General features: G+C 34.1%; 1 protein-coding gene across 1 annotated transcript; it reads left to right on the forward strand.

Moving 5' to 3' along the window:
- Positions 1-6766: 6766 nt before the first annotated feature.
- Positions 6767-20457, forward strand: LOC124353829 (natterin-1-like). Its single transcript, XM_046803849.1, has 5 exons — positions 6767-6921; positions 9747-9881; positions 15896-16137; positions 18932-19075; positions 20208-20457. Exons 1-5 carry the CDS (start codon positions 6915-6917, stop codon positions 20292-20294), a joined length of 615 nt encoding a protein of 204 aa, XP_046659805.1. The 5' UTR covers positions 6767-6914; the 3' UTR covers positions 20295-20457.
- Positions 20458-27366: the final 6909 nt, after the last annotated feature.

Genomic DNA, 27366 nt, shown 5'->3' on the forward strand with positions numbered 1-27366 from the left:
TAGAGCCGATTAATTACCCAGCAGGGATCACTTCAGGCTGGGTTATACCTTCCAGTTGACCCCCCACTGGGCAGAGCAAAACCCAATGTGACACTTATATTTGGGCAACCTTATGGATGTCCAGAAGTGGTACATCACTAACAGCAAATATCGAGATTCTGGGGTTCATGGGCAATTCGATAGGTCTAGTCTACTGTGGGAGATGACTGTTGGAGTTGGTGGGGTTTGTTCCCTAACCTCAGAGGTTCTTGCTAGCCTCAACAAGGGTGAGCCACCCCCTGCCTACTTTGACTGGAGAGGAAGGTTCAGAGCTGGCCTCCCCTTCTTCCGGGGAGACATGACTTTGAGATTTAGTGCCCTAATTCTTCCTTATGGATCTCGATAGGAGACGGCCCCTACTCACTAACCCCCTTGTCCATCCTGAATGTCTTGTCACTCAAGAAGCAGCGCAAAGGTTCTTAAATTTCTTGTCCTAAAAGAACAAAAAAGTTTCGATTAATATCTTGAGGATAAGTTGCAAAGATTTCAAACCCAAACCAAGGGTAAAACTTGCATAAAAGTTATTTCTCAGTTTGCGCATACTGATAAATATAACACAATGTTTCAAGAATTGAAATCTATTTTGTTCTTCAAAGTTTCAAAAGCCCTAATACAAACATGCACAAAAAACTTAAAAACTACAAAGTGTGGTGATGAACTTCTCTGTTCTGTGTTGACTAGTGTTTGTGATGTTTATTATTTTTCTTTCTTATTTTATCTTATTACTACAGTTAAATAGCATAATACAAATTATTTAAAAGTATAAAATTCAATATTGAACATTGTGGCAGCGGTAATTATTCATTTACAAAGCCAGGAAACAATAATTCGGACAAAAATAATAAATACATCTTCAATAAGACTAACGAAGCTTCATATATATGAAACTCGCCTTCAACTCGCTGGGGGCTACGCCTCCAGGCCCCGTTTTGGGTATTATCCAGGGATAAGAGAAATTAGGTTATGTTAAATTCGGAGATAAGGTTTCCAATTTTCGTGTTTACAGCTGTATCCGTTCTCGAAAATCGTGAGGGTTTGTATCGCTTCGCTAACGCTCAGCTAAATTATATGTGGTATATAAAAATAATTAAGAAATATCGTAGAAAAATTAAGTGATATGTTAGCAAAATTATGACAGAAGAATTTGCTGATGACTAAAGTCCGAGATTAGGTTTGCCAGGAAGTGAAAATTATATACCATAGTTTAATTTTTAGCCTTTTGATGGCGTTACAGTTGGAAGCTGTCTTAAAGGTTTTATGGCAAATTGGCTATTGGCCATATTGGCAATATACTGTATGTTATAATGAGAAGATGATTGATTTGCTAATGCCGTTTAGTGGTCCAAACAGTGATTTATGTACTAATATTTCACCGAACCCAATTCAGTTAAACTATATTTGGTTGTCATATGATTAGTTGAAATCGGCTGATATCTGTTCGCTGAATGTAATAAAGCACTCGATATGTGACGAAACATTTCATTGCATATCCGTCTTACTGTCTATCTATACGTATATCCGTTAGTAACTGACAGCACGTGTTGAGGTGTTGGAATCTATATGTTGTGAAAATATCATGGATTGCTTGTTTTCTTGTGTGTTTATGCAGAGTACACGCCTGTTTTATCTTTCCGCTTTATCCCGAAAGTTGCACATTTTATCTTGTGCATAGAAAAAGTGGGTCCATCATAATTTTAAATATAAGAGAATAGATCTATTCGATAAAAATTATTTTCAACCATTATTATACAAATATTCTTGCCAACTGTGGTTTGAACTAAATTAGGCATAGCATATTTATGAATTTATCCCAGAATAAAGGCTTGAATTCATTCAAAAATTACTAAATAAGTCAACAGTAATGATAAAATCGATTATGCAAAACTTTGTGGAGTACTTTTTTATTTGATTGGTCTATAAATTTGAAACTAATGTTTGAAGCAGAAATACTTTTGCTCGGTGAAATATTTTTCATCATTTTTCTAGCTTTACTTGTGAATTCTCAACAAAAACAGCATTTTTGTTTTATGGAGTCAAGTGAATGTAAAGAAATCATTTCAATCAAATATGAGCAGATGGTGTGAAACTCTAAGAAGTTTTGATTTTCTCTACGACAAGAAGATCAGGTAACCAGTAATTCATTAAACCAATAAATTCTTCTGCGCGGCTTCTCGATTGACAGGACATTCAGAATGGGTATGGGTAGGGTATTGGAGTTACCACAAGCCGAGACCCCATGGTATAGACATCATAGGGTTACAGTGAGTATCTCAGCAATGCCGTCTTGGAAGAAAGTTGGGTTCTGACCCAGTCTCTAGGAAACAAAGTGGGCAGATGAGGGTTCTCCTTCACGTTTAAGTTCGCTAAAACACTGAGCGATCTCCATCCATTCCAACAAGGTTACAGTGAGTATCTCAGCAATGCCGTCTTGGAAGAAAGTTGGGTTCTGATCCAGTCTCTAGGAAACAAAGTGGGCAGAAGAGGGTTCTCCCTCGCGTTTTAGTTCACTAAAACACTGAGAGATCTCCAATCACTCCAACAACGTTATAATGAGTATCTCAGCAATGCCGCCTTGAATGAAAGTTATCTCTGATCCAACCTGACCAGAGAAGGGTTCTCCCTCACGGTTTTGTTCGCTAAATGCTAAGAAAACACCATCCACTCCAACAATCACTCAGGGCTGGAATTACATATGGCCTGAATGGGCTATAGCCCAGAGCGGCAGAATTCAGGGGGCGGCAACTTTTGGTAAACAAGTAAAAAAATAAATTATTCCAAAATTTAAAAATATGTCAAAAAATTGCTGACCTTTTGATTTGTGTTGTGTGTTCGTAAATTCGTAATATTTAATAGTTTAATTTCACATTATAAAAATTACAACTCAATTCATTTTCACCCTAAATTTAATAATCCTATCTAGTTATTATTAAAATCAGAGTAAAGTTATTCTTTTTTTAATTCCTAAATATATCTCTTTAATTTGATTGTCCTTAATCCAACAGAAATTCTTCGACTTTCTCTTCATGATTTTTTAGAAATTTGCCAGTTGAAAATGTTATGGCATCTCATATTTTATGGTGAAACCAATAACTGCAACTATAATAAGCGTAACTGTAATGTTGTCAATTCAACCTAATGTTATTTGCATTTTATTACAAGCTTAGCGGCAAATTGTGGATAGGCCAAGGGCGGCAAATCTTCAAATCCGCTTCTGCAATAATTCACAGTGTTGTGGCCTATACATCAAGTTATCTCTTTATCTCAATATCTTTATTACTCGTTAGTAATGTGCTTCAACTGAACATCAATTAGGTTACCCAGAATGAAAGGGATATCTGTTTTTCTGTATCCAGTATTGGTAATTTCAAACCAGCCAGATATGAACCCTCCTAGGGGGCAACAGTGAACTAATCGACTGGTCTGGGAGTGTATTTGTTAGATGGAACATATACAAATTTGGCGTGGATCTATTATGGCTTATGTATTAACTTATAATTAATATCAGAAATTTTGAGAAACAAAAGAGTTACAGCACAAGAATTAATAAAGTTTCAACAATACTATCATGAGAGCTTTGTTGTAGAAGTGTCCTTTTTAAAACTAAGATCCTTGAGTTTTTCTCAACTCACAGAACCGATACTGAATTGTTTTTAACCAATATTTATGAATGTATCTTGCCATAGTAATACCAGTTACGTTAGTATAAATATTAAATTGTATATATCTACGGCCAAAACGATGACGTAGCCTTTCTTCTTTGTTTTGCCTTTACGAGATTCATATACCATAATATACCTAATATATATTATTTCATGAAATTCAATTGCATGATGCAAAATAAAACTTCTTTACAAGTAGCTTAACTGTTTGTTTTCTAAAAAAGATAACCTAATTATTTTTTTAATCAATTATTTAATTGAATCAGTTCATTTAACCTCCATTGACGATTACCCCATTATCATACAATTGCTTCCAATTTACATTTACCTCCATTTACCTATATATATTCTGCATAAGGTGTATCATACCTGTATAAATATACGTAACTAATCAAATAATAATTTAGACATTTTTAATAATTACGAATTGTTTTATACATTAAATGAATTGCAAAAATCAAAATTCAATCTATTATTTTTGGGAGAAAATTCTAAGATCTGTCTAAGCTGACTTATTGTCCCATACCAATTACACCATGGCTATCATTGTTAGGCATTGAATCAACCTGAGTTTGTAACTTTTGGAGGGTTTCCTTAATCTCGGAACCATATTTTCAAAGTCTTCTGTTGTGCAATCCATATTTCTGAGTCTGTAAATAAACCCAAATATTCTCAATTCGACTTTTCAGGAGAGTTTCTTGCCCGACCTAGTACCTTTAAACCATTCTGTGTGAAGAATTTCTTCACGTTTTTGGATGTGTAACAAGGTGCTAAATCCTACTATAAAATATCATAATCATCTGGACAAAGTTTCTGAATCAACTGAATGACTCTGGAGCACACTACTTAAACGAACTTATCTCCATTTATCATTCCATTTACTGTTACAAGTGTCCCAGACCCAAATAAAATAAGAAATAACTGCAGAAACTTCTTAAACGGTATGAACCTTCTCATCGACACCATTGCGCTTTTGTTTAACTCTTACTACTTTTACTAGAAAATGAGTTTCATCTGAAAACTAAACTTTTCTCCAATCTTCCTTAGTTCAATTGCATTTTCATGCCCAGTTGATGCGTTTTTATTTCGTGGCAAAAGTCAGCAATAAGTTACGACGGACTGTTCAATCACAAATTTGAGCTCCATTGGCAGCCAAATATTCCTGAGAGTGAAAGCTATTCTTGATTGGATCATTCTCACTTTGTTTTCAATTTAAAACCTCGTATCAGTTAAAACCTACTGGCAATATTTGTTCTCTTTCTACGACATGTTCCTACTCTTCATGAAGAATATTAATCACAATTATTCTTTAACTTGACAATATTGGTCTCTCTTTGAGTCAGAGAAGTGTTTTCACTTAATGTCAGAATCTCAATCTCTATAGCTTTTCTCTTTCTTGTTAAAATATTCTTGGTACAAAGACACAAATTTGACAAGATAGTTACAAAATGAGCAAAAATGCAATAACAAAAAAAAAATAAAATGGAGTTTTTTCAAAAACAAATGAGACAATAAGAGATTTTAAAGTTAGTAAGCTATAACAGCTGAAATAAGAATCAGTGCTGCCAACCAATAAATTTTAGAAAGTAAAAAAAGTTAACTTGCACCCATTTTATATAATATATATTTGTGTGTGTGTGTGTGTGTGTTTGTGTATGCATTTATATATATTATATCCATATATTACGTACCAGCGTTTATATATTTATACATACAGACATGATAACTTGATTGAAAGTATCAAACAGAAGATAATCACAAATTATTCTGTGTAAACCGAGTAAAAAAGACCTTTTCTATAAATAGTAGTGTAATGTTTGAATTCTTAAGGACCTGATTTATTAATTGGTTCAGGAAAGGTTTTGCACATGTTGAACGTCCTTTAGGCACTGTTTATGTTCTACCAGCTGCTAATGTGGGTTACTTTACGTCCTGGGTAAGTCCAGAAGTTTCAAAAAGTGAATTATTTCTTTTCAATGGCCTTTTCCCTTTAGGCTCTACTTGCCATTCACCAAGTGTCCCTAATTTCAACCACTTGCTTTTTATGTTTTCTGAATATCCATTAGCAGTGCTTTAATATGGATGATAATTACCCAAGTTTAGTTATGGCTAACCCAATATTGGTGTTTGGTATATGAGTTAACAATACATAAAGAGAGAGAAACTATCTGGACAGTGGTAGGCTAATTTAAAAAAAAAAAAAAAAAAAAAAAAAAAAAAAAAAAAAAAAACAGAATGTGAGCTAGAGGGAGGAAAGAGGGTACACATGTGAGAGAAACTATACCATATACAAACTGTACATTAATTTAACTCCAAGGAGGGAGGAGGACTGCTAGTACATCTCCTAGCATTAAATATAATATTTTATATATCGTAGGATTAGTTTTTTTACTGGTTGACTACCTAGGTGAAACATTTTTGAGTGGAGTGAATACAAATGTTAAAACGGTCAAAAATTACATTTTTTGTGCATGAATTCAGTAATATTCCTGATTTTAAAAGTCGGTTGTACTGACGGTCATATCAATTGTAGACTCAAGAGGAATGTTAACCTTGATCACTTTTACAATATTTTAATTCAAAAAATTATAAAAGGTTTACAAACGCCTAAATGCTAGTATTTCTTGATATTTTTATAGGTTATTAAGAAGGAGAATCTGGAACATTTCTGTGCATCATTTATATAGGTAAAAGAATTATAAACTGTATAAACAACTAACAAGAGTTTGGATAGCCTAATTATTAATTATATATTTTATATGAGACATCTCCCAGAAAGCTGCAACAAAACATAAGCTAGTAATATTTTAACCTTTTTTCTTATGGGAGGAAACCTAAATTCGTTTCACTATATCAGTTCTTAAGCCATGGTAACCAATATCGGCTCATACCTCAACGTTGCTTCTTAGAATATATCTTGAAAACGCTTAATTTAGCTTCCAATTGATAATACCAAGATCGGAATATGCTCTTTGAAAAACGGAAATTCATACCCGAGTCATACGAGAAACCACAAGTACGTACTTGAAGTTTCTAATGAAAACGGAGGTGTGAATAGACTGAAATGACGAAACATGCATATGTATGATGAGTCAGACTCGACTAGAGCGAGACGCCCTCTGTGATAAGAGAAGTTTAGACCTCGGTGTGCACCGTTCAGGCTGCCAGATCACCGGAGTGTTCACGTAGTGTTGGTGTCCTCGACTGCTTTATACCATGTCTGGTAAGTAAAACGTCTATCTACATTTTAGTACTATGTACATGTAAGAACTCCCACACTTCTACGACAATCACAGTTTTATTTTTTAAATACATTTTATAAATTCAACTTTACATTCTTTAACTGTTTTTAACAGTGAGAACACAACAAACCAACAAAAGAGTAGTTCGCAGTCAGACCACCAGTAAACTTTAAAATTAATGCGAAAATTTGCGGCCAACTTGTGGTTTTCAATGAAGAAAAACACTGCATTCAGTTTTCTAGGAAACTGTGTTAATGAAAATGTATAGTCTATTATATATCATTTTATTATATGAAGTAAGTGTTAATATATATGCTATAGAAACACTCACCTGTTAGTTGTTAAAAAGTTTGCCGGTTACAAGCACGGTAATTAATTCAGAAAATAATCTGTACAATTTTCTGGACGTTTTTAGTTCATGAAATTAAATAATTTCTCTCAGAAGTTTACTAAAACTATATATATATATATATATATATATATATATATATATATATATATATATATATATATATATGCACACAAACTGTTGTATTTTAACGTGTAAATATTCACAATGTATCTATATTTTCAACACTAGCAGCAAGTATTTGTACATGGCTGAAAAAGGATGAACCATTTGATACTGAGCAAACTAGCGCAGTTGAACCTGAACGTAAACTTGAATTGAAAAGCTTACTTATCATAGAGTGTGTAGTGTGTAATGTAGTACTTTATTCCTTTATTCCTCTATTTATTTGACTATTGACTAACACGAGCGTTGCAGCGTTTTATTCGTATAAGTTTTTTGTCGTTTGTTTTATTACGACGATATTTTTTTTAAGTAATAACCATACGACATTTATGTCGTTATTTATGGTTATTACTCAACAAATATATTACAGCATATTTGTTTTAAGCTTGTTTGAGAATAGTCCAACAAGTATATTACATAATTTTGGATGGTTATGATTATAAGAGAGTTAATATTACCTTTATTTACATTTAATAATCTTAATACTATACACATAAATCGTATCCCTTTGTCAGATTCTCATTGATCAACATAACTAAAACTCGAAATTGACAATTAGGTTAAACAGCTTTTGTTTCAATATGGTAAACGATATTATGAATACTTAATATATACAGATAGATGTAAATAAAATAAGGGATACAACAAGGTGAGATTAACTGATAACGAACAGATAAAGGCGTGTTTTGCTACGAAATTGTTTACATCTTCCCTCAAGTTCTGGGAAGTTTGTTGTCAGTGTTGAAATAAATATGACAATACTGATCTTTCTGGCTATGAAAATGGAGCTGGTCGATTTGACAGCAAACTAAGAACACTGCTCAATGAAATACAAGTTTTCTCTCTCAAGTCAGGGTAGTATCCTTGTCACGGACATTAGGGTTTGTTTTTAAAACTCGATTAATTATGCAGCAATTCCGACAACATCCTGCATTTTCAAAAGGCGCGTAAGCGCGTAAACTTTTCAAAATTTCACGTAAACTCAACACTACAATTTGTGAGCAGCAAAATAGTTGCACCCTCTTTCAGTTTCCTGGAGATCCCCTTAAGTATAGTGAATATTAATTTTAGCCAACCCTTAATCTCAATGGCTTCACTAAGAATTACTAAAGTATAAATATCTATGACAAGCATAAATACCTTGACACATGTTAAAGGAAAATCTTGATAACATCGACTATGGATACTTGTACCCTTATTATATTATAAGAGCCGGCTGCATTGTCAGCTATCTTAATTCCAGACCCATAAGGCCAATATTAAACTGTAAATATTCTTCCGACTCTACTAGCCGTAAAAATCTTGACCTTATTTTAAAGTAAGGATTTAAATACTTACAAATGCCTTTTTTAGTTTGTTATACAGATTTGTTATTTGATTTGCAGAGGCTATTTAGAAATAAAATCTCATTTTTTATACTTCATCGTTTAAATATTATACACCTTAAGAGAACAGATTTTTCGTATTTGTGTTCATTATTTCTTTAAAATCAGACAATTCTCATATTTTTACGACCAAAAGTAAGAGCGTGGAAGTGTTTCATATTGCTCTTGTGCGATAAAACTCAAGATAACTTCACTCCAACCGGCTCTTCCATACATTTGTATCCACGTCTAGTTTATTTCCATGCTAGAAAGTTACTCTTTTTATCAAATTAACATAACTAACTATATTAAGATATGACTGTTTGCTTATATTCTGTTAGCTGCTTTTTTGTGTCTTTGTTCCGCCATCACCTTGTAATGACCAAGCGTTTTTAGCTTTAGCTTTGCAATTTTTAGACAGATCCAACCTAAGACTGCAATTGAAAAATTGTCACAGCAAAACTTACTTTGGCACAGATTATAATGTTTTACCATTTCAATATAACCAAATAGTATAAAACAAACACATATTAAGGATAATCATATAATTATGCTTATATTAGTCTTCGTTTCCCTTTTATTTCTGAAATAATCATGGTTTGTTGTAATCTAGCTTCAATTAAATTTGAAAGAAATTTATTTTAAACTATTATACAAGAATATGAAACAACGCTATAGCTTTAATACATTTAAACTTGAGCTTTGATAATTGGCGTAATATAAACTTATGTTTCAAAAATGTGAAAAGAAATTGATTAGGGATGGCGTTCATTGAGGTAGCCTTCCAATTAATAAAAAAGAGAAACTTTATCCAATTAGGTTAAAGCCGTGTTACTTTGCTAACAAAGACAAAATTTTAATAATTTTAGTATTTTTTCACTTTGCAGTCTCTGTTCTAGAAAGATACTTATGTCAGGGTTCCTTGTAGGTTATGGTTATGGTGCAGGAGGTTATGGGCCGCCACCTGGGGGACCATATGGGTACCCCCCTCCACCCGGAGGCTACCCCCCTCCACCCGGTGGGTATCCCCCACCACCTGGACCATGGAGTCCTCCTAACCAAGGTAACTATTTTGGTGAGGTAACCACTAATATTTGTGTTTGAAGTCAATAATATTCCACTAATATAGTTTGCTAACTACTAATACATTACTAATCCGCAATATCATATAACAATTTTCTAAAATAATCGTCAACAATAACCTATCTTTCTTTAAAAGCTAATTTAAATAAAGCCTAATGTGAACAATAATAAGATTCAAATGCCCAGTATCATACTATAGTATTTCATTTAAATGTGAAAATGATTGACGTACAGTCATGTATAATATGGTCGATTCTACGTTATAGCTTCTCAGTTTTGTTTTCCACCAATATATACACAAATTTTATTGTCAGTTTTGTAAACATGATTGTACATGGCCTTGTGTGCATCTCCGTCAATGTATTCCTACGCTTCCAACAAAACAACGCTTGATATAATTCGCTTCAAAATTCTATGCGCTTTATTTTTAAGTTTTAAATAAACTAGAGACAGTGTCATTGGAAAAAATGTATTTTTAAACTTTCTCTATACTTACAGGTTTGTTTTGGTAGAATTATTCATTTTATGGAACTGATAGTTTCCTCGGGTTTTGAAATTGGGTAAGTAATGCTAAGTTTATGGAGAATACGAGTATATCTACGTCTAGATAGTCTGGATTCTCTTTCCTCCGGCGCGCAAGGTATATAGCTTTAGCTTTAAGGAATATCGGTCTGGCTCTCTCAATACATTGGAGCAGTTTCTATTCCGACCTTTACCAAAAATTTCGTTCCATCCAGAGTTCGTAATTCTGTTTGAATTTAATTTCAATACAAAAGTACTCGAATTTTAATCAATATCTCTAATTACATAAATAGTGCCTAGCTATTTTGAAGAGCATTTTAATCAGTTACGCCAAACAGGAAAATGGCCCAAAACATATTTGTAAAATTGTATTTGGCCTTCCTGGAAATCGAACTCAGGACTTCTCGGTTATAACGTCCCAGCCTTTCCCTGCGCTGCGGTGGACTTATTGACTTTCTAGGTACATAGCCCATAAAAGATTTATTTTTGTACGAGAACTTTACGAAAACAGCTTCTCTGAGTTTAATTACCTTCTCGAGCTAAAATTTCCTTCTGATTGCTGTCCCCAGTGCCAACTTCCGTTTTGAAGGACTGACATTCCGTTATGTCATCATCTTTGTATTTAGCACATGATCAAAAGAACATATGTGTTTACCCTCGAGCTGTTCAAACCGAGACTCTTTTATTGATATCGGATAGTTGTAACATGTTCTTAAAGTTCTACATCATGCATTCTTTTGGCATCAATAAATTTATTCACCAAAAGGAGAGTCAAGTCAAGAATAAGTTTGATTTAATGAAAATTACTAAAGGAATGTGTGTAGTACAATTCCGGCCGACTTCTTGCCAGAATCCCAAGTTGTAGATAAGGCCATATAATCAACAGTAACCGAATTTACATATTATATTTTTTTGAAATATTGAAGTACTGGTACCCCCTTGTTTTCTTACCATACAGTTGTAGGAATCCATAAATTGATTGAGTGTTAGAACTAAGCTTGTCTTTTATGCATTGCTAATAACTGTTTAAGAATTTAATAAATATTATTAATGAAATTTATAATTAATAACCATCAAACTTATATGAACTATTTAAAACCAAATGTTCTATGTATGAGTAATAACTATTTTATGACTGAGACCGCTATTTTTAAGTATTATGTTATGATTCACTACTAGAAATATAACATTATAACGAACATAATAACAACATTGCACTTTGCACGTCATCGGGCAGTATCAAAACTTCGAAAATTAGTTTTCTTAAACAGAAATAGGAAGATAATCATTAAGCACTATACAAGAACTAGTTAAATACTATTTTGTAATGTGCAACAGTTGTTCAGGCTTTGAACTGAAAGGAGGAGTTTTATCAAATAGAGGGGAGAATAAAGATAAAAGTTGTAATGAAATGTTAATATGTTTCATAAATTATTTATTTAACTGAGGAGTTAACTCTTGCAAATGAGAGTAACCGGGCGGCTGGTGGCCCGGTGGGGACGTTGGGCTGAAAGATCTGTTGGTGGCTTGTTCTTGACTTGAATTCTAAAATAGGGTATTTTGTTCTCATCCCGGTCCATTACATAAGCTACTTTCATCACAAACTGACCAAATGTAGTATCCAAACTCCTTCACCAATGTTCTTAACTTTATACCAACATTTTTAAAACATTAACATATTTTGCTTCTGTTGTAGGCCTAACTGTGACAATACAAATCATACACTTGATCATAGACCAACATTCCTGGCCGTATAGACAAGGAAATATCATAAATATAATCTAATATAATCTTTGACCGATTCGCCTTGCTAAAAAGGTGTGAAGACACTGGCCAAACAAGTGCTCAAGGATGCTATAGTAGCAATTCTGTTATTAAGAAACTTGACCTGAATGTTACAATGGCTTTCAACTGTGTCGTGCCCAGCTACTCCATCTGTTTTTTAACTAATCTAATACTCCAACCGTTGTTTGTGAGCGGAACCCAACGCCGTATTCCTTCCTACATTTCTGTTATATTAATCTCAATTTGTTGAACCAAACAGCTGAACCAACCGATCATCGCGTTCTTGACCCAAATGCGCCATCAAACATGTCCACTTTCGTACCTGGATGGAGCACATCCATTTCCACTTATAAGTTGTGATTCTGTCCTACAACGATTATACTAAGTATTTAAATAAATAGAGGGATTCATACTCATACAAGCATCGTGTTTATTTATTTCATCACTAAACCAGATACAGATAACAAGAGCTTTATCAAATGACACGACATAGACAGAACAGTTGGAGATATGACAGAGGTATTTCAGAACGCTTTGCATTGTTTGCACTGAACCGTCGGTGTACAGAGCACGGCAGAGTCACATGACGGCAGCCATCTTGCCCGGTCAAGGTTATCCATTCTCGCCTGATAACAGGTGTTATCATCGTTATCTCGGCGCTAAACAGGCTGTCACAAATCTGACAGACAACTCACCTGGTGCTGCGGGTTCTTGGTACAGTTCTAACCATTGCATACTGTAGACACACTCGAAAGTTTCATAACTTCCATACCCTGGAAAGATAACAACAAGAAATCCTGAAGACATAGATAAGAGCGAATTGGTTAAATTAAGTTTCACGATAAAGACGCAATTTAGTGTTATTTCCGTTGCACTTATAGGCGCACCTTCCATTATCGCATTTCAACCTAATTCCAATACTGGGAATTTAGAGATAACACCGCCAAGTGCTTTGATAACGATAAGAGTTTTGAGAAATACCTGAACAATAGACTTGACTAACTTTCACTTTTCTAGAAAGAATGTTTGACTGACAACAGTTTTTTCAAATACAAATTTATTTTTAGTTTATTTTAAGACTTTATCCACCGTGTTTACAATTGCGATAGCACAATGAATCATCAACTACAAAGTAGACTTCCATTTCTATTCATAATTTAATAATCAGAAGGAAATTGATTTCATAACTAATTGGTCCTGCAGAGTATTTATTGGCTTATTAAATTGTTTATAATAGCAGTTTATAGTAAAAATTATTCTGTGTTAATATTTCTCTTTAAAATAATTCATTACATCCACTCATAGAAATTACAGTGGTTTTTGGATCAAATGTGATTGGCCTTAAAATGGCAGGAATTTATGAAAATTTAAGTTTTTAATAACTATGTCAATTTCAATTCATATCATGATTCGTAAACATATATTGATTGGCTGAGCTTAGCGAAGTACTATCAGACGCTTTAATACTATTTGACCGCAGTATATATAGAGCATGAAATGAGATATAGATTTGAAAGTATACATGCAGCCTCACCGGAACTTATTATGTGACACTTGGTGTGGCGTACAATAGAATAACTTTTAGGCTATATGTATAATATAACTTCTTTTTATAGTGAAGAGGCTAAAAATGTTTCATCCACCAATACAAACGTAAAATATTGAATTAGAGTTATCAAACCACTTTACTTCCAAATTAGTTACAATTCGGAAACAAAATACAATTATTTAGAACTTGTAAAGGTCAATAATCATGTTCTCACATTATAATATTCATATTCATAAACATTTATATTAACTTTCTCCATAAAACTATATTGATTGCTTGGTTACATAATTAAAAACTTGAGTTATCAGTAGCTTGTAACTAAAATGTGCATTAGAATAGTACAATATGTATTGTACACGCACAGAAATTATATGCAATAACAATAAGGATCTAAATTGTGTCCTGTTGTATAATTGGTTAGTGGAATATATATATATATATATATATATATATATATATATATATATATATATATATATGTTCTCACATTATAATATTCATATTCATAAACATTTATACTAACTTTCTCCATAAAACTATATTGATTGCTTGGTTACATAATTAAAAACTTGAGTTATCAGTAGCTTGTAACTAAAATGTGCATTAGATTAGTACAATATGTATTGTACACGCACATAAATTATATGCAATAACAATAAGGATCTAAATTGTGTCCTGTTGTATAATCGGTTAGTGGAATATATATATATATATTGTTGTTATATATATATATATATACAAATTATATATATATATATAATTTGTGATTCAATGTTTAATGAAATTCAATTAGGCTATTGCCAATTATACAAATTTAATGAATTGGTCTTCCGATCATATGTTAGTTTGGTTATTTAAACACACATGTGAAAGAAATGGCCAAATATAAAAAATTGAATTGTAAAAATTAAGGGCTCTGTGGTGTAATGGTAGCATATTCACCCGGCAAGTGTGAGATCCGGGTTAGACTCCCGGCAGAGCAAGTACTTTGTGTGATTTAATGTTTATTGAAATTAAATTAGGCTATTGTCACTTATACAAGTTTATTGAATACATATATATATATATATATATATATATATATATATATATATATATATATTCAATAAACTTGTATATAATGCATTTCTAATCGTAATCTAATCTAAACCTTTCGTTATTATTTGTTGTTGTTTTATTGTGAGCTAAGGAAATATCATACACCATATTTCATTATATTTAGTGTTTTTTTTTTATTAATGTTGAATACACAACTCACATAACAATCTTATTATTTATAGTATAGTACCAACTATCTTAAATATTTTAATAAGTTCATTAAAATTAAAATCAATGTTGTATAATTGGTTAGTGGAATATATACCTAAATTAACAATAAAATTTTGGAAGTAATGTAGCAATAGAATAAAGAAATAATAAGACAATAAGTCAACTGTATACTTTATATTTATTATAAGATTATTTGTATAAGCTACTCTCTTATGAGCTATACTGAGCTCGTATAATCTACAATTGTGCGCATAAGTTATGAAAATGGAAAACGTGCGCGCGCATAGCCACTGACGGTGTACATAGCCATAAACACTACATAATCAAGGTGTACAATGGAGGTTTTTAACCTATCGTGTTTTTTCTTAACAGAAGATTATTAAAATCTTATTGTGAGTCCATCTCTATGTCTGTTTGTGCAATAACTCCAGGGAGAGAGATCCTAGAGGCTTGAAACTTGATACACGGGTTCCTCTTGGCCCAAGTAACAAATCTATTTATGTTGGATTAAAAGGTCAAAGGGTAGTTAGTCTGTGCGTCTGATAGAAATAACATAGAGGCACGACACTTGGTATATGGGTTCCACTTGGTCAAGGAACACATCTACAAATTTATTGATTTTAGAGTACAAGTTCAAAGAACAAACTGTCCGTCTATCAGTGCCAAAACTCTTGTAAGAAAGGTGCTAAAGACTAAAAATTGTACAGAGGTTCCTCATGGTGCAAGGAAGAACTCTACTGAATTTGGGATCAAAAGATCAATGGATGTGTCTTTTGGGTTTCTTAGTTACTCCGTTTATCGGTTTCTAACTTCACTAAGTGTTAAAGCATCAAAATACAAGATTAAGACTGATGTTTGTGTGGTGACAGGCTACGGTTGGTACCAATGGGAGAGACCGTCTCACTGCCAAGGCGAATTCTACTGGATACACTGTGAGCCCGGGCAGATCCCTTACAATGCCGTGCACGCAGGAAGAGACAAGGACGGCGGCCCATTGTACGCTGGCAGAGCCTACTACGAGGGTGACCTGCTACCAGCTAAGATAGCTCCGTCACACCACAAGGCCTACGTACCGTACGGAGGCCGTGAACACACAGTGCACGAGTTTGAGGTAATCATACTTACTGATACTTTGCTTTCATTGATTAAGGATATTATTATTAGCAGTTGTTTATCTTGACTGTATGCCCATAAAACAATGTAAAACCTCCTGCACTTTTTCAACCACATTCTTAGTCGTATAATATAAGCAGATGTCCCATTGAAAATATACAGAATATCTCACACGCATCCACGTGCTTTTTACATTTTTCAATTTTTTTTTGTGTTTTTTCGGGAAAATGTCAACTATTTTTGTTCTTAATCGTTTAAGTACTATAAACGTACATTCAAAAAAAAAAAAAGAAATCATTTGGTATTTATTAATTATATCTTTAAAACGAAACAATAAAATGGGAGATAACGTTTCTATGAAACATGATGCTTTAAAAAACACAAGTTTTAACATTGTCTTATGGGGGGGAACTCAAGGTCGTTTCACTCTAGCCGTCTTATAGTAAGTGGAGATTCGTGTACACTATGAAATATAGCAAAAACAGCTATAAACCAATGCCATATTACATTTGTTACATATAGAAAAATATACGATAATTTTTTTCAAAATAATAATGGCATACAGGGTTGGGCTGAGGTTTGATACTGAGGCATGGATAGCAACTTGGGTGGATGGCATACAGGGTTGGGCTGAGGTTTCATACTTAGGCGTAGACAGCAACTTGGGTGGATGGGATTCATGTTTGGGCTGAGGTTTGATATTGAGGCGTAGATAGCAACTTGGGTAGATGGCATATATGGTTGGGCTGAGGTTTGATACTGAGGCGTCAATAACAACTTGGGTGGATGGCATGCATGGTTGGGCTGAGGTTTAATACTGAGGCGTAGATAGCAACTTGGGTGGATGGCATACAGGGTTGGGTTGAGGTTTCATACTTATGCGTAGACAGCAACTTGGGTGGATGGGGCTTCATGTTTGGGCTGAGGTTTGATATTGAGGCGTAGATAGCAACTTGGATGGATGGCATACAGGGTTGGGCTGAGGTTTGATACTGAGGCGTAGATAGCAACTTGGGTAGATGGCATATATGGTTGGGCTGAGGTTTGATACTGAGGCGTCAATAACAACTTGGGTGGATGGCATACAGGGTTGGGTTGAGGTTTCATACTTATGCGTAGACAGCAACTTGGGTGGATGGCATGCATGGTTGGGATAAGGGTTGATAGAGTGTGGTGACAGGCGAACCACACCGCTCAGAGTTAGCCGACCCTCTGGTTTACCATCAACCCTAACTTGAGCTCAATGCATTCCGTACTAACCTTTAGTTTGCTTATTTTTGACTATTTAATCTACTTTTATTTTGAATAATTAATAATTAACCTTAGTACATTTTTAACTATCATTGATTTACTCTTCCTAAATTCATGATACATTGCGTATGTTTTAAGTTCGCTAGGAGGTCAATTTTTAAATTATAATCTTAATTTGTGTGTTTCTTCTTATTTTCTTAATATCCCCTTAGTTTAAACATGCAACCTGCGGTAAATTTCGGAGAACCCTGCTGCTATTTAAATTTTGGACATTGTATAAATTCCGGTTGATCATAATTAAACAACTGGGTTCATTTTTTTTAATTTCTTGAAAATATTATCCAGAAGTTGGTAACTCGTGGGTGTTGAAACAGTTTATAGTATTTTTTTAAATACAACTGACAATTGGTAGTGTACCTTGGCACTAAATGGCCACCTTATATAATTACTAACGAATAAAATATCGGAATAATGGAACATAGAAAGAGTCAAACATCGTGTAAGTACAGAGAAACATCCTGTGGGGTAGTAAGTGTACACTTTATTACTCTCTGAGGTCCAGGTGAAATTCATACTATAAACTAGATATGCTTGTGGTCCACAGAGTTACATAACAACACTTGTCAACTTTATTACTCTATGTTTTATGACAATACTTGACAACTCAAGCACACTTTGTTAACTCCCTGGGGCTTAGGCCCCGCAATAATGACTCGCTAATGTAGATTAGATTTGACGGAATATACAGTAATGTCACCGCCTGGTTTATATCACAATACTACAACCTTCAGTATATTGATATAAGAAATACAGGATAACTCTAGCCCATCTTGTCAGCTCTCGAAGGCCTGATGGTGTCTGGAAAATAATTTTTAACAACTTTACAAGACTGAAAATGTTGTATAATTGTTGTAAAACTCATAAAATGTATGAGGTTCGGACAATATGCAGTTTGGATCTTAGTGGAATATGCATACAAAAAAGCACATATTCTACGTATGACACTAACTACTCGCAAATATTACTGTAAGTTTTTATAGTCACAACTTTTAAAATTTAGTCTTTTTGCATTGCCTGCTGTCCCTATAACGTTGATAATATGCTATCAAGATAAATGATTTTTCTATAAAATATTTTCTAGGATTTAATCCACTTGCGAGCTAATTTTTACTTTTAAAGTGTTACATGTTTTTATAATTGAATAAATAGTCCTTTATGAATGTTTCCTTGATTGAAAGTGTACATTTTGTTATATAATTGTTTATTTTACTAGTCAACATCTAAATATCCTGATAATACTTTCTGCTCCACGCTATAATTTAAAATATCCCACAGCAAACCATAAAAATACAAATACCTTAATGGAAATAACTGTTCTCTTTTATTCTACATTTCCTATACTATATTATGATTTGTTTATATACTTATACATTGTATATATACCAAATATGAGAGCGAGCATAAATCTATGTGGAATTTCAGAAGTTGCTCATCACAAAACAGTACATTTTCAATCAATAAGTAGAACTTATGTTTTATAGGTGTTAATAAGTCACCATACAGCTTGGGTGGAGGACTGCCATGGCAATGTGCCCCTAGGAGCCATCGTGATAGGGCAGACCTGTGATGGTGAGAACTTGTACATGGGGCGAGCACATCATCATGGCACGCTTACTCCGGGAAAAGTAAGTACGATATATATGTAAGTCTATATCATTACTAATGGTCAACATACCGCTAACTGACCGTTGAAAGCTCCACTGAGCTACCAGCTACTTGAAACTTGTTGCCTTTAGAAACTTTTGGTCGCTGGATTCTGGTATCTTGAAAATCCTGATGGTCTCTGGAAGATTCCAAATCCTAAACCTTCACTAGCCTCTGAAAGATCTCGAAGTCCTCAACCTCTGGTAGTTTTGGGTACTGGGAGTTTTCTTCAACTGAAACCTCTCTGCCTCTGGGGGTCTAGTTTCCTAAAAGCTTACAGAATATGAGAGCTCATGATTATTATAATCTAGATGTCAATATGAGACCACGTGTATTGTGGTGAATGTGAGAAAATTACCAATGTATTGAATAGTTTTGTTCAAAACAAAATATAAATTTTTATTTATTTAATAATTATCTACGTAATTATTCAGAAATTTATATTTGATTACTAAATACTCGACTACTTTAAACACGTGTAACAAACTTAGAAATCCTTGAATAAGAATTGATTTATCGTTGGATAAACAGTAAACGAATTAATCCCATGGGATGACATACACCATAATCGAACTCAGTGCTACATATGTAGACATGAAGCTTCGTGCAAAATTTCGCCTGTAAGTCAGTTTATTTTCAAGATATTATGCAGACAGACATATATTAATGTTTTCCAGTATCACGAGTGATAGGCTCTTCTAACGCTCAGCCAATAAAAGATATTTTTGTTAAAGTGTTAAATTCAGTTTATTAATACATTATTTAAGTAACATCCATGTCCGAGAGTGTCATTACTCTCTCCTAATATAGGCCAGATATAATCAGTAAATAGAAGACAAGTAAAACATTATGTATCCAAAACAGCTTACTAGGCTTAAAAATAAGTTTTGAAACACGATGTAACAATAAATCAAACGGTCTTTGGTAACTATGGTATTAAAAGTTCCTTATAACCTGATCAAATAAAGAAACAATATTTTTTTAGGTTTCCCCGAAGTATTTATTTCAGTAATGTACCATTAAATATTAAACTCTCAGCAACATGAAATCTCAGCAGTAAGAGTCTGTAATAAAGTAATTTTTTATATAATTAGTGTTTTATTTTCATTCCAGATCCAGCCCAGCCATGGATGTCTCTACATTCCATACGGTGGAGACGAGATCAAGTACAAAGAGTACGAAGTACTTATTCTGAACTAAGTACCGTCAGGCATATTCCACAATTACCAACTACATGTAAACACCTTAACCCCGTAATAATATTTGTTTGCCTTTGTTTCTGAATGAAAGTCTAACTTGGATGTGTTATTATTTAAACTATGATGCTTTGGATTAAATAAATTTATATATTTGTTCGTGTCAATTGTTTTATAACTAAAAATATCCTACAACGGTTTGGACCTCTACAAGATTTAAGTACGCCACACCAGGTGTCGTAACAGGCTTCGCTGAGATTGCGTGCAAAATTTCAATTCTATAGCTCATTTCATTTTCGAGATGTCCTGCGAACGGATAAGACAGACAGACATGCATAAAAGAATCATAGAAAACATTCTTGCAGAAATAAAGTTTCATGCGAAATGTAAAGTCTGCATATGAAACCCTTCTCGACATATCTTGCACATAATACATTCACATTTTTATTCATTGATTTTGCTTTAATATTAGAGTTTGAATAATAAAAGTCTAACACCAAGTCACAATAAAATTATGTATGTTTTTGGATATTTAGGATACATGTTTTAATATAATATATATGTTTGAATCTCTTATGGGTTTATTCAGTTTGTTTACAAATTTGTTTATTCTCATATGTTCCCGTTGCGATCACGGTTACCCGTAAGGCCAATGTAAACATAATCGCTAAAGCTCAGCAAAACCCCATGGAGTGACATGTACCATCATCTAACTCAGTGTTCCTTGTATATAAATGAAGCTTCATGCACAATTTCATGTATATAGGCCAATTCGTTTATGAGATATCGGACATATTACATATAGACAGACAGACAGAAATACAACTTTTTCAACCCCAAGAGGGATAGGCTGAAGATTTTCCAATTATTTGTTTAAAAGGATAAGGCGGTTATCGCAAGATAACCGAATCAAGCAACGTGGCTGCTGTTTGGATGGGTGAGCGATCCTCTCCTTGCAAGCAGCCCGCCTTCCCAGCCATTTTTGATGGTTCGGAAACCACCTTTAAACAATTGGTTCCCAGTGTTAGAGATGGCCTATTAGCACTAACTTCACCTGGTAAAATGAGATATCCTTTGAGTGAGTATAATGATATAACATCTTTCAGTAAATTACCAACACATGTAATGAAGTTACTTGGTTATATAAACTGTTAAGACTTTCGTTACGTTCTGGTGGATCCTACATACTCTGTTTTGTTCATTTATTTGGACAAGAAGAAATACAGTGAAACAGGACATGTATTACTGTTTCATTGTTGTATTAAATATTTCAGGAGAGAAATTGTATTAAAGCCAACGAATTGTTCGTTGACTCGCCTTCGGCTCGCTGGGGGCTACGCCCCCAGTCCCCTAATACAATGGGGAGTTGGCTAAATGCGAGGATAAGCGGAATTCTGAGACAGGTTTAAGTCCGAGCATTAGATTAGGGAATCTGGAAGTTTAACGTTAGACCTATTTTATTGATTCATTCCGGGTTCAACCAAACTTTTGATTTTGAGGGCGTTTTGTAGCTTAATTATTAGAGATACGATAAAAAGTGACTGGACCTTTTATTGTCGGAAATTTAATTTTATCTTTCGATTCTAACCTCGGATTTTAGCTTCCGAGTTTCGGTTTAGCAAACACACAGCATGGAAGAAACGTTTGCACTGGTCAGCTATTGTGAATTGTTTAGTGTAATAATAATAAAAAACCGATTCTAAGTTAGAATTTTAAAATGGTAAGGGAGTATAATTTGCTCAGGAGTTTAACTATTCATCCCAGGAAATCCCTGTGGGGGGTTAATGTTACCGAGGGTTACGACATCAAGGGATTTAATTTACTCAGAAGATTATTTTGTCATACCAGGAAATTTCGGGTTGGTGGGTAAAATGTTAACGAGGTTAATACATAAAGATATAGAGAAAAGTCATTGGACCTTTTTTTTAGTTCACTTCATTTCTGACTAACGAATTTTCCTCAGATTCGAGCTAGCTCTAACGGTTCGCCCGCTATTCAGGCTTCAAAGGAAAGCCTGCAAGGGGTGAAAAATGTAAAATGTTTGTTCTTAGAGCCCGGAATCTAAATTTTTGCACTTAATCACGTTTTATGACCAAACCGATGGAGACAGACAAAAAAGATACTTGACCTTTTTTCTAGATCTTATCAGTGTATATTTGGAAATGTTTTTATATTTAAGCTAGATTCAGTAGTTCGACCGCTATCGACTCCAGAAACCAAAATGTCACGTCAAGATTACAAAATATTACCATTTATCATCCAAACGAAAGGAAAATAGAGCAAAAAGTCACCGAACATTTTTGTTGAAAGCATTATTTTGTATTACAATCAAAATTTTTTATATTTGGGTACAGTTAAATGTTTGGCTGCAATAGAGCCCAAAAAAACAAAATTATCACTTAAACTTAAAAAATTAATACTTTTAAACGGGTTTTTCGGTCAAACAATTGAGGATAGAGCAAAATGTCACTAGACATGTTTTGTGGATCAACTAATTTCCTATATCGTAATAAAATGTTTTTAAACGGTTTACCCGCCATAAGGCCCGGAAGTTAAATTTGAAGTAAAAATTAAAATTTTTTACACATAAATCGCGTTTTGCGGCCAAACCAATAAAGATAAAGAGAAAAGTTGTTGGACGTTTTTTGTAGTTCACTTCAATCCTGACTAACGATTTTCCCTCAGATTTGAGCTAGCTATAACGTTTAGCCCGCCATCGGGCTTCAAAGAAAAGCCTGTAAGGGTGATAAGTGTAAGATTAAATCAGAGAAATAGCTTGGGAGAAAAGTCTGCACTGCGCAGCTAGTGTGAATTGCTGAGTGTAAATATAGTAAAAAACATACACTAAGTTAGTATTTTTAACTTGTTTTAGGGAGTTTAATTTGCTCAGGAGTTTATCTGGTCATTCCAGGAAATTCCCTGGGGGGGAGGTTAATGTTACCGGGGGTTAAGACATCAGGGGGTTTAATTTACCTAAGAGATTATCTGGTCATACCAGAAAATACCGGGTGGGGGGTTAATGTTACCGGGGGTTAATGACACACGTGGGCCTCTGTGTAGAGTGTGTATGTTTGTGAACATAATTAAAATTCACTCTGTCCCTATCTACTTTTGACGCTTCGCTTACGCTCAGCCTATTCATGATGTGGGTAGTAAACGTATACTAGTGATTCGTTTACATAGTAGTAAAAACTCAATCTGGAACCGGGATGAATTGCACATTTTTGGTCTTTATCGGATTATTAAGTTGATCAGGGGCTTTCATTTACTCAGAAGTAATTCCCGGGAGGGGGGTTAGTGTTATCGGGGGTTATCAGGAATACATGGTTTTTTTTTCTGGAGGAAATTTATCGAACCAGATAAATCCCAAACTGGAGCAATTTCTACAAATTGTGGTCGCATAGATCTTAAAACCGCATTAAAATAGCCAATTCACGACAAACATTTTACCATTGAGAGCGTTTGTCGGGCTTATGCAAGTATATACGAAAAAGTGCTTGACCTATTTTGTAGAATCTAATTATTTTTTAGTTATAAAAAGTTTACTTTTAAAGTTTACAACTAATGGTTGAACCGCTGCCGCCTCCAGAAACAGAAATCTCATGTAAAAATTACTAAATGTTTGAATATAAAAGAGTTTTGCAGCCAAACCATTGAAGATAGGGCAAAAAGTAACTGAAGTCTTTTTGTTAGATCACGTGATCTGATAATTCCAGTACTACATCTATTTTGGGCTGATGATCAACGGTTTGGCCGCTATGGAGCCCGGAGTCTAAAATTTCACGTGAAAATTACGCCCCCAGACCCTCAAAGTGAATGCTTAAAAATTCGGGGATTAGATAGATTTGGTGATTAGTTAAATTCGCATATGAGGTTTCATGTTCCCTGCTGCATTCGATTCGGAGAATCGTACGGGTGATAATGCTTCGCTAAACGTTCAGCAAAATTGCATGTGGTATATAAAAATAAACAATGGATTTCGGCGAAAAATTAAAGTGACTTGTTAGCCAATTTAGGAGACACGAGAATTGGGGAGATAACAAAAGTCCGAGATTAGGTTCGTCAGAAAGTGGTAAGTAGAGTGTTTAATTTTAACCAGAGTTTTGAGTTTGAGGGCGTTTTGTGGCTTCTGAAACTTGTTTGTAGATCCTATCAATTTATAAATGTTTTGAGATTTAAGCTAGCACAATCGGGTCAACCGCTATCGACTCCACTAAAAAAAATTAAACCATACAAAATATTAACATTTATTAGCCAAACCGATGGAGATAAGGCAAAAAAAGTCACTAGACCTTTTTTGTTGATCGCATTACTTTGTATTAATAGATTTTAAGTTGATCAGAGGGTTTAACTTAATCAGGAGTTCATCTACCAGGAAAATTCCCGAGAGGGGGGGTTTATGTTATGAGGGGGGGGGTTTTATAAGTACGCGAAGTACTTTTCTGGGAAATGTGTGTCTTTGCTACGAGAATATGTGTACAGTAATTTTTATCAAAATAAAACGTTGATCTGGGGGTTTATATTACTCAGGAAATTATCATTCAATATCAGAGTGTTGGCAATGAATCACTATTTCATTAGCCTAAATTAATTAAAAAGTACTATGTCCCTATAAAATTATTGACGCTTTGCTAACGCTCAGCCAATTGACGATGTGGGGTTGTGTCACTCGTTAACGTAGTGACACAAGTTAAATCCGGAACGAGAACGGATTGCACAAATTATAGTCGCATCATATTCATAAACTGATATTTGCTAATTACGACCAAGATTTTCCATTAAGAGAGATTTTAGGGCTTACGTAAGGATATACGACAAAAAGTACCTAACTTTTGTTTTAGATCTCTAGATTGCCTAGTTATTGACAATTTAGAATTTAAGTAATGACCAATGGTTCGGCTGCTACCGTCTCCAGAAACAAAATTCTCACGTAAAAATTATAAAATATTTCCATATAAACAGGTTTTTCGGCCAGACCATTTAGGATAGGGCAAAAAAGTTACTGAACTTTTTTTGTAGAACACGTCATTAAATAAAACTTATTAAAATACGTGTTTTGGGCTACAACTAACCGTTTAGCCGCTATCAAGCATGGAAGGTAAAGTTTTTAGGCTAAAATTTCCAAATTATTTTCACTTAATCGCGTTTTGCGGCCAAACCAATGTAGATAGAGTAAAACGTCACTGGACCTTTTAAGTAGATCACTTCATTTCCAAAATCCAATCTTTGTTTTATGTTGACTTCCGCCCAATGGTTTCCCGCTATTAACCCCAAAATCTAAATTTCCAGGTTAAAAATTACAACAAAATTGCACATAATCACGTTTTTTCGGCCAAACCATTGGAGGTAGAGCAAAAAAGTCACTAGACCTTTTCTATAGATAGCGCAATTTGCTAATTTTATGGGTCAATCAGATTTGAGCTACAACCAACTGTTCGGCCGCTATCGGGCTCGAAACATTATTTTAGCGAAAAAATCTCTGGAATGTCAAATATTCGAGCGTTTTGTTGCTTAAACATGGAAGATAGAGCAAAAAGTCACTGGACCTTGTTTGTAGTTCACTTCATTCCTGACTAACGATTTTTTCGTCAGATCTGAGCTAGCTCCAACGGTTCGCCCGCTATCGGGCTTACAAAAAAGGCCTGCGGGTAAAGAATGCGCGTTTTTTTGCGAATTTTTTTGAGGGGTTTTAGAATTAAAAATTCCCGGTTTTCAGACTTTTTCTGTTGGTTATACGGCAAAAGGTACCTGCGTGCCAATTTCAAGTTTCTAGCACTTCTAGAAGTACCTTAGAATTTTGTATACGTGAGTGAGTTACACATGCGGCTGTATATATATTAGACTGTATTACAGGGTGTCCAGCAAACCATTCGAACAAACTTTGCACATTGTTCAGCAGGCCAAAACTAACAAATAATGCAATATAACAGGTGCTCTATTTCACTTCGTTTAGCGTCTGTCCGTCTGTATGTGTTTTTTGGGAAAAAAAATTACTACTCAAGAACCACTTAGATACAGAATTCAAACTTAACAGTTATGTTAATCTAGTGCTGGTCCTTTTCAGTGAAAAATAAAGCAAATATCTCATTGCATTTCAAAATGGCGGCCGTTCAAAATTTTCAAATTGTATTAGCTTTGAAACGGCTACTTTGACAACAAATTCACCCAGGATAACTTTTTTTTAGCGTATTTTATTACCAATTCAACAATTTTTGCTTCAAAAAGATTGAATAACAAATAACTGAGTTACAGCACCAAACGTAAAAAAACAGATTAATTCCATCCATTGCAAGTACATACAACCATGTAGTGGATTTTTACGAATAAACTTTTTAAGGTTCTTTATTAAAATAGTGAACAATATTTATAAACCTGAAATTTAATATTTGTTTTAAGGTAAATTTAAAAAAAATTCTTAACCAATTGTGAATCCTGGTTTTTAAATCTTAAAAAAAAATGTTAATAGGGCTACGTTATGGTTAGGTATAGGGTTTTCTTACATGGCAATTGTGTGAAACAGCGTAATTAATAATTCAATGTGTTTGAAAAATTTTATTGAACATGATATTTTTTATTAAGAAATCAATGATTACATTACTGTAAAACTTTCATAATCGTTGCTCAAAGTGGCGTCCTTGTAACTCGTTGCAGATTCTGAAGCGTCGTAAGCACGATTCTCTCACCCCTTTCAAAAGGATTACTGTCTTGAATAACTGCAGCAGCCTCAACAACTCTAGCTACTAGATCCATTTCATTCTGTATGGGAGTGGTATACACTAATTGCTTCATGTGTCCCCACAAGTAAAAATCAATGGGTGTGAGGTCAGATGACCGCGGAGGCCAAGGGACGGGACCTCCACGTCCAATCCAACGATCTCCATACACTTCATTCAAATGTTGTCTAGCAATCAGGGAAAAGTGGGCCGGTGCTCCATCGTGTTGGAACCACATTCTTTGTCTAGTTTCAATAGGAACATGTTCCAACAGCTCAGGTAAGATTTCCCTCAAAAAAACTTCATAAGTAGGTCCGTTCAGTCTGTTTGGTTATAATGTGTGGCCCAAATCAAATATCCGTC

The sequence above is a fragment of the Homalodisca vitripennis genome, chromosome 2 (genome assembly GCF_021130785.1).
Source record: "Homalodisca vitripennis isolate AUS2020 chromosome 2, UT_GWSS_2.1, whole genome shotgun sequence".
NCBI classification, from domain to species: Eukaryota; Metazoa; Arthropoda; class Insecta; order Hemiptera; family Cicadellidae; genus Homalodisca; species Homalodisca vitripennis.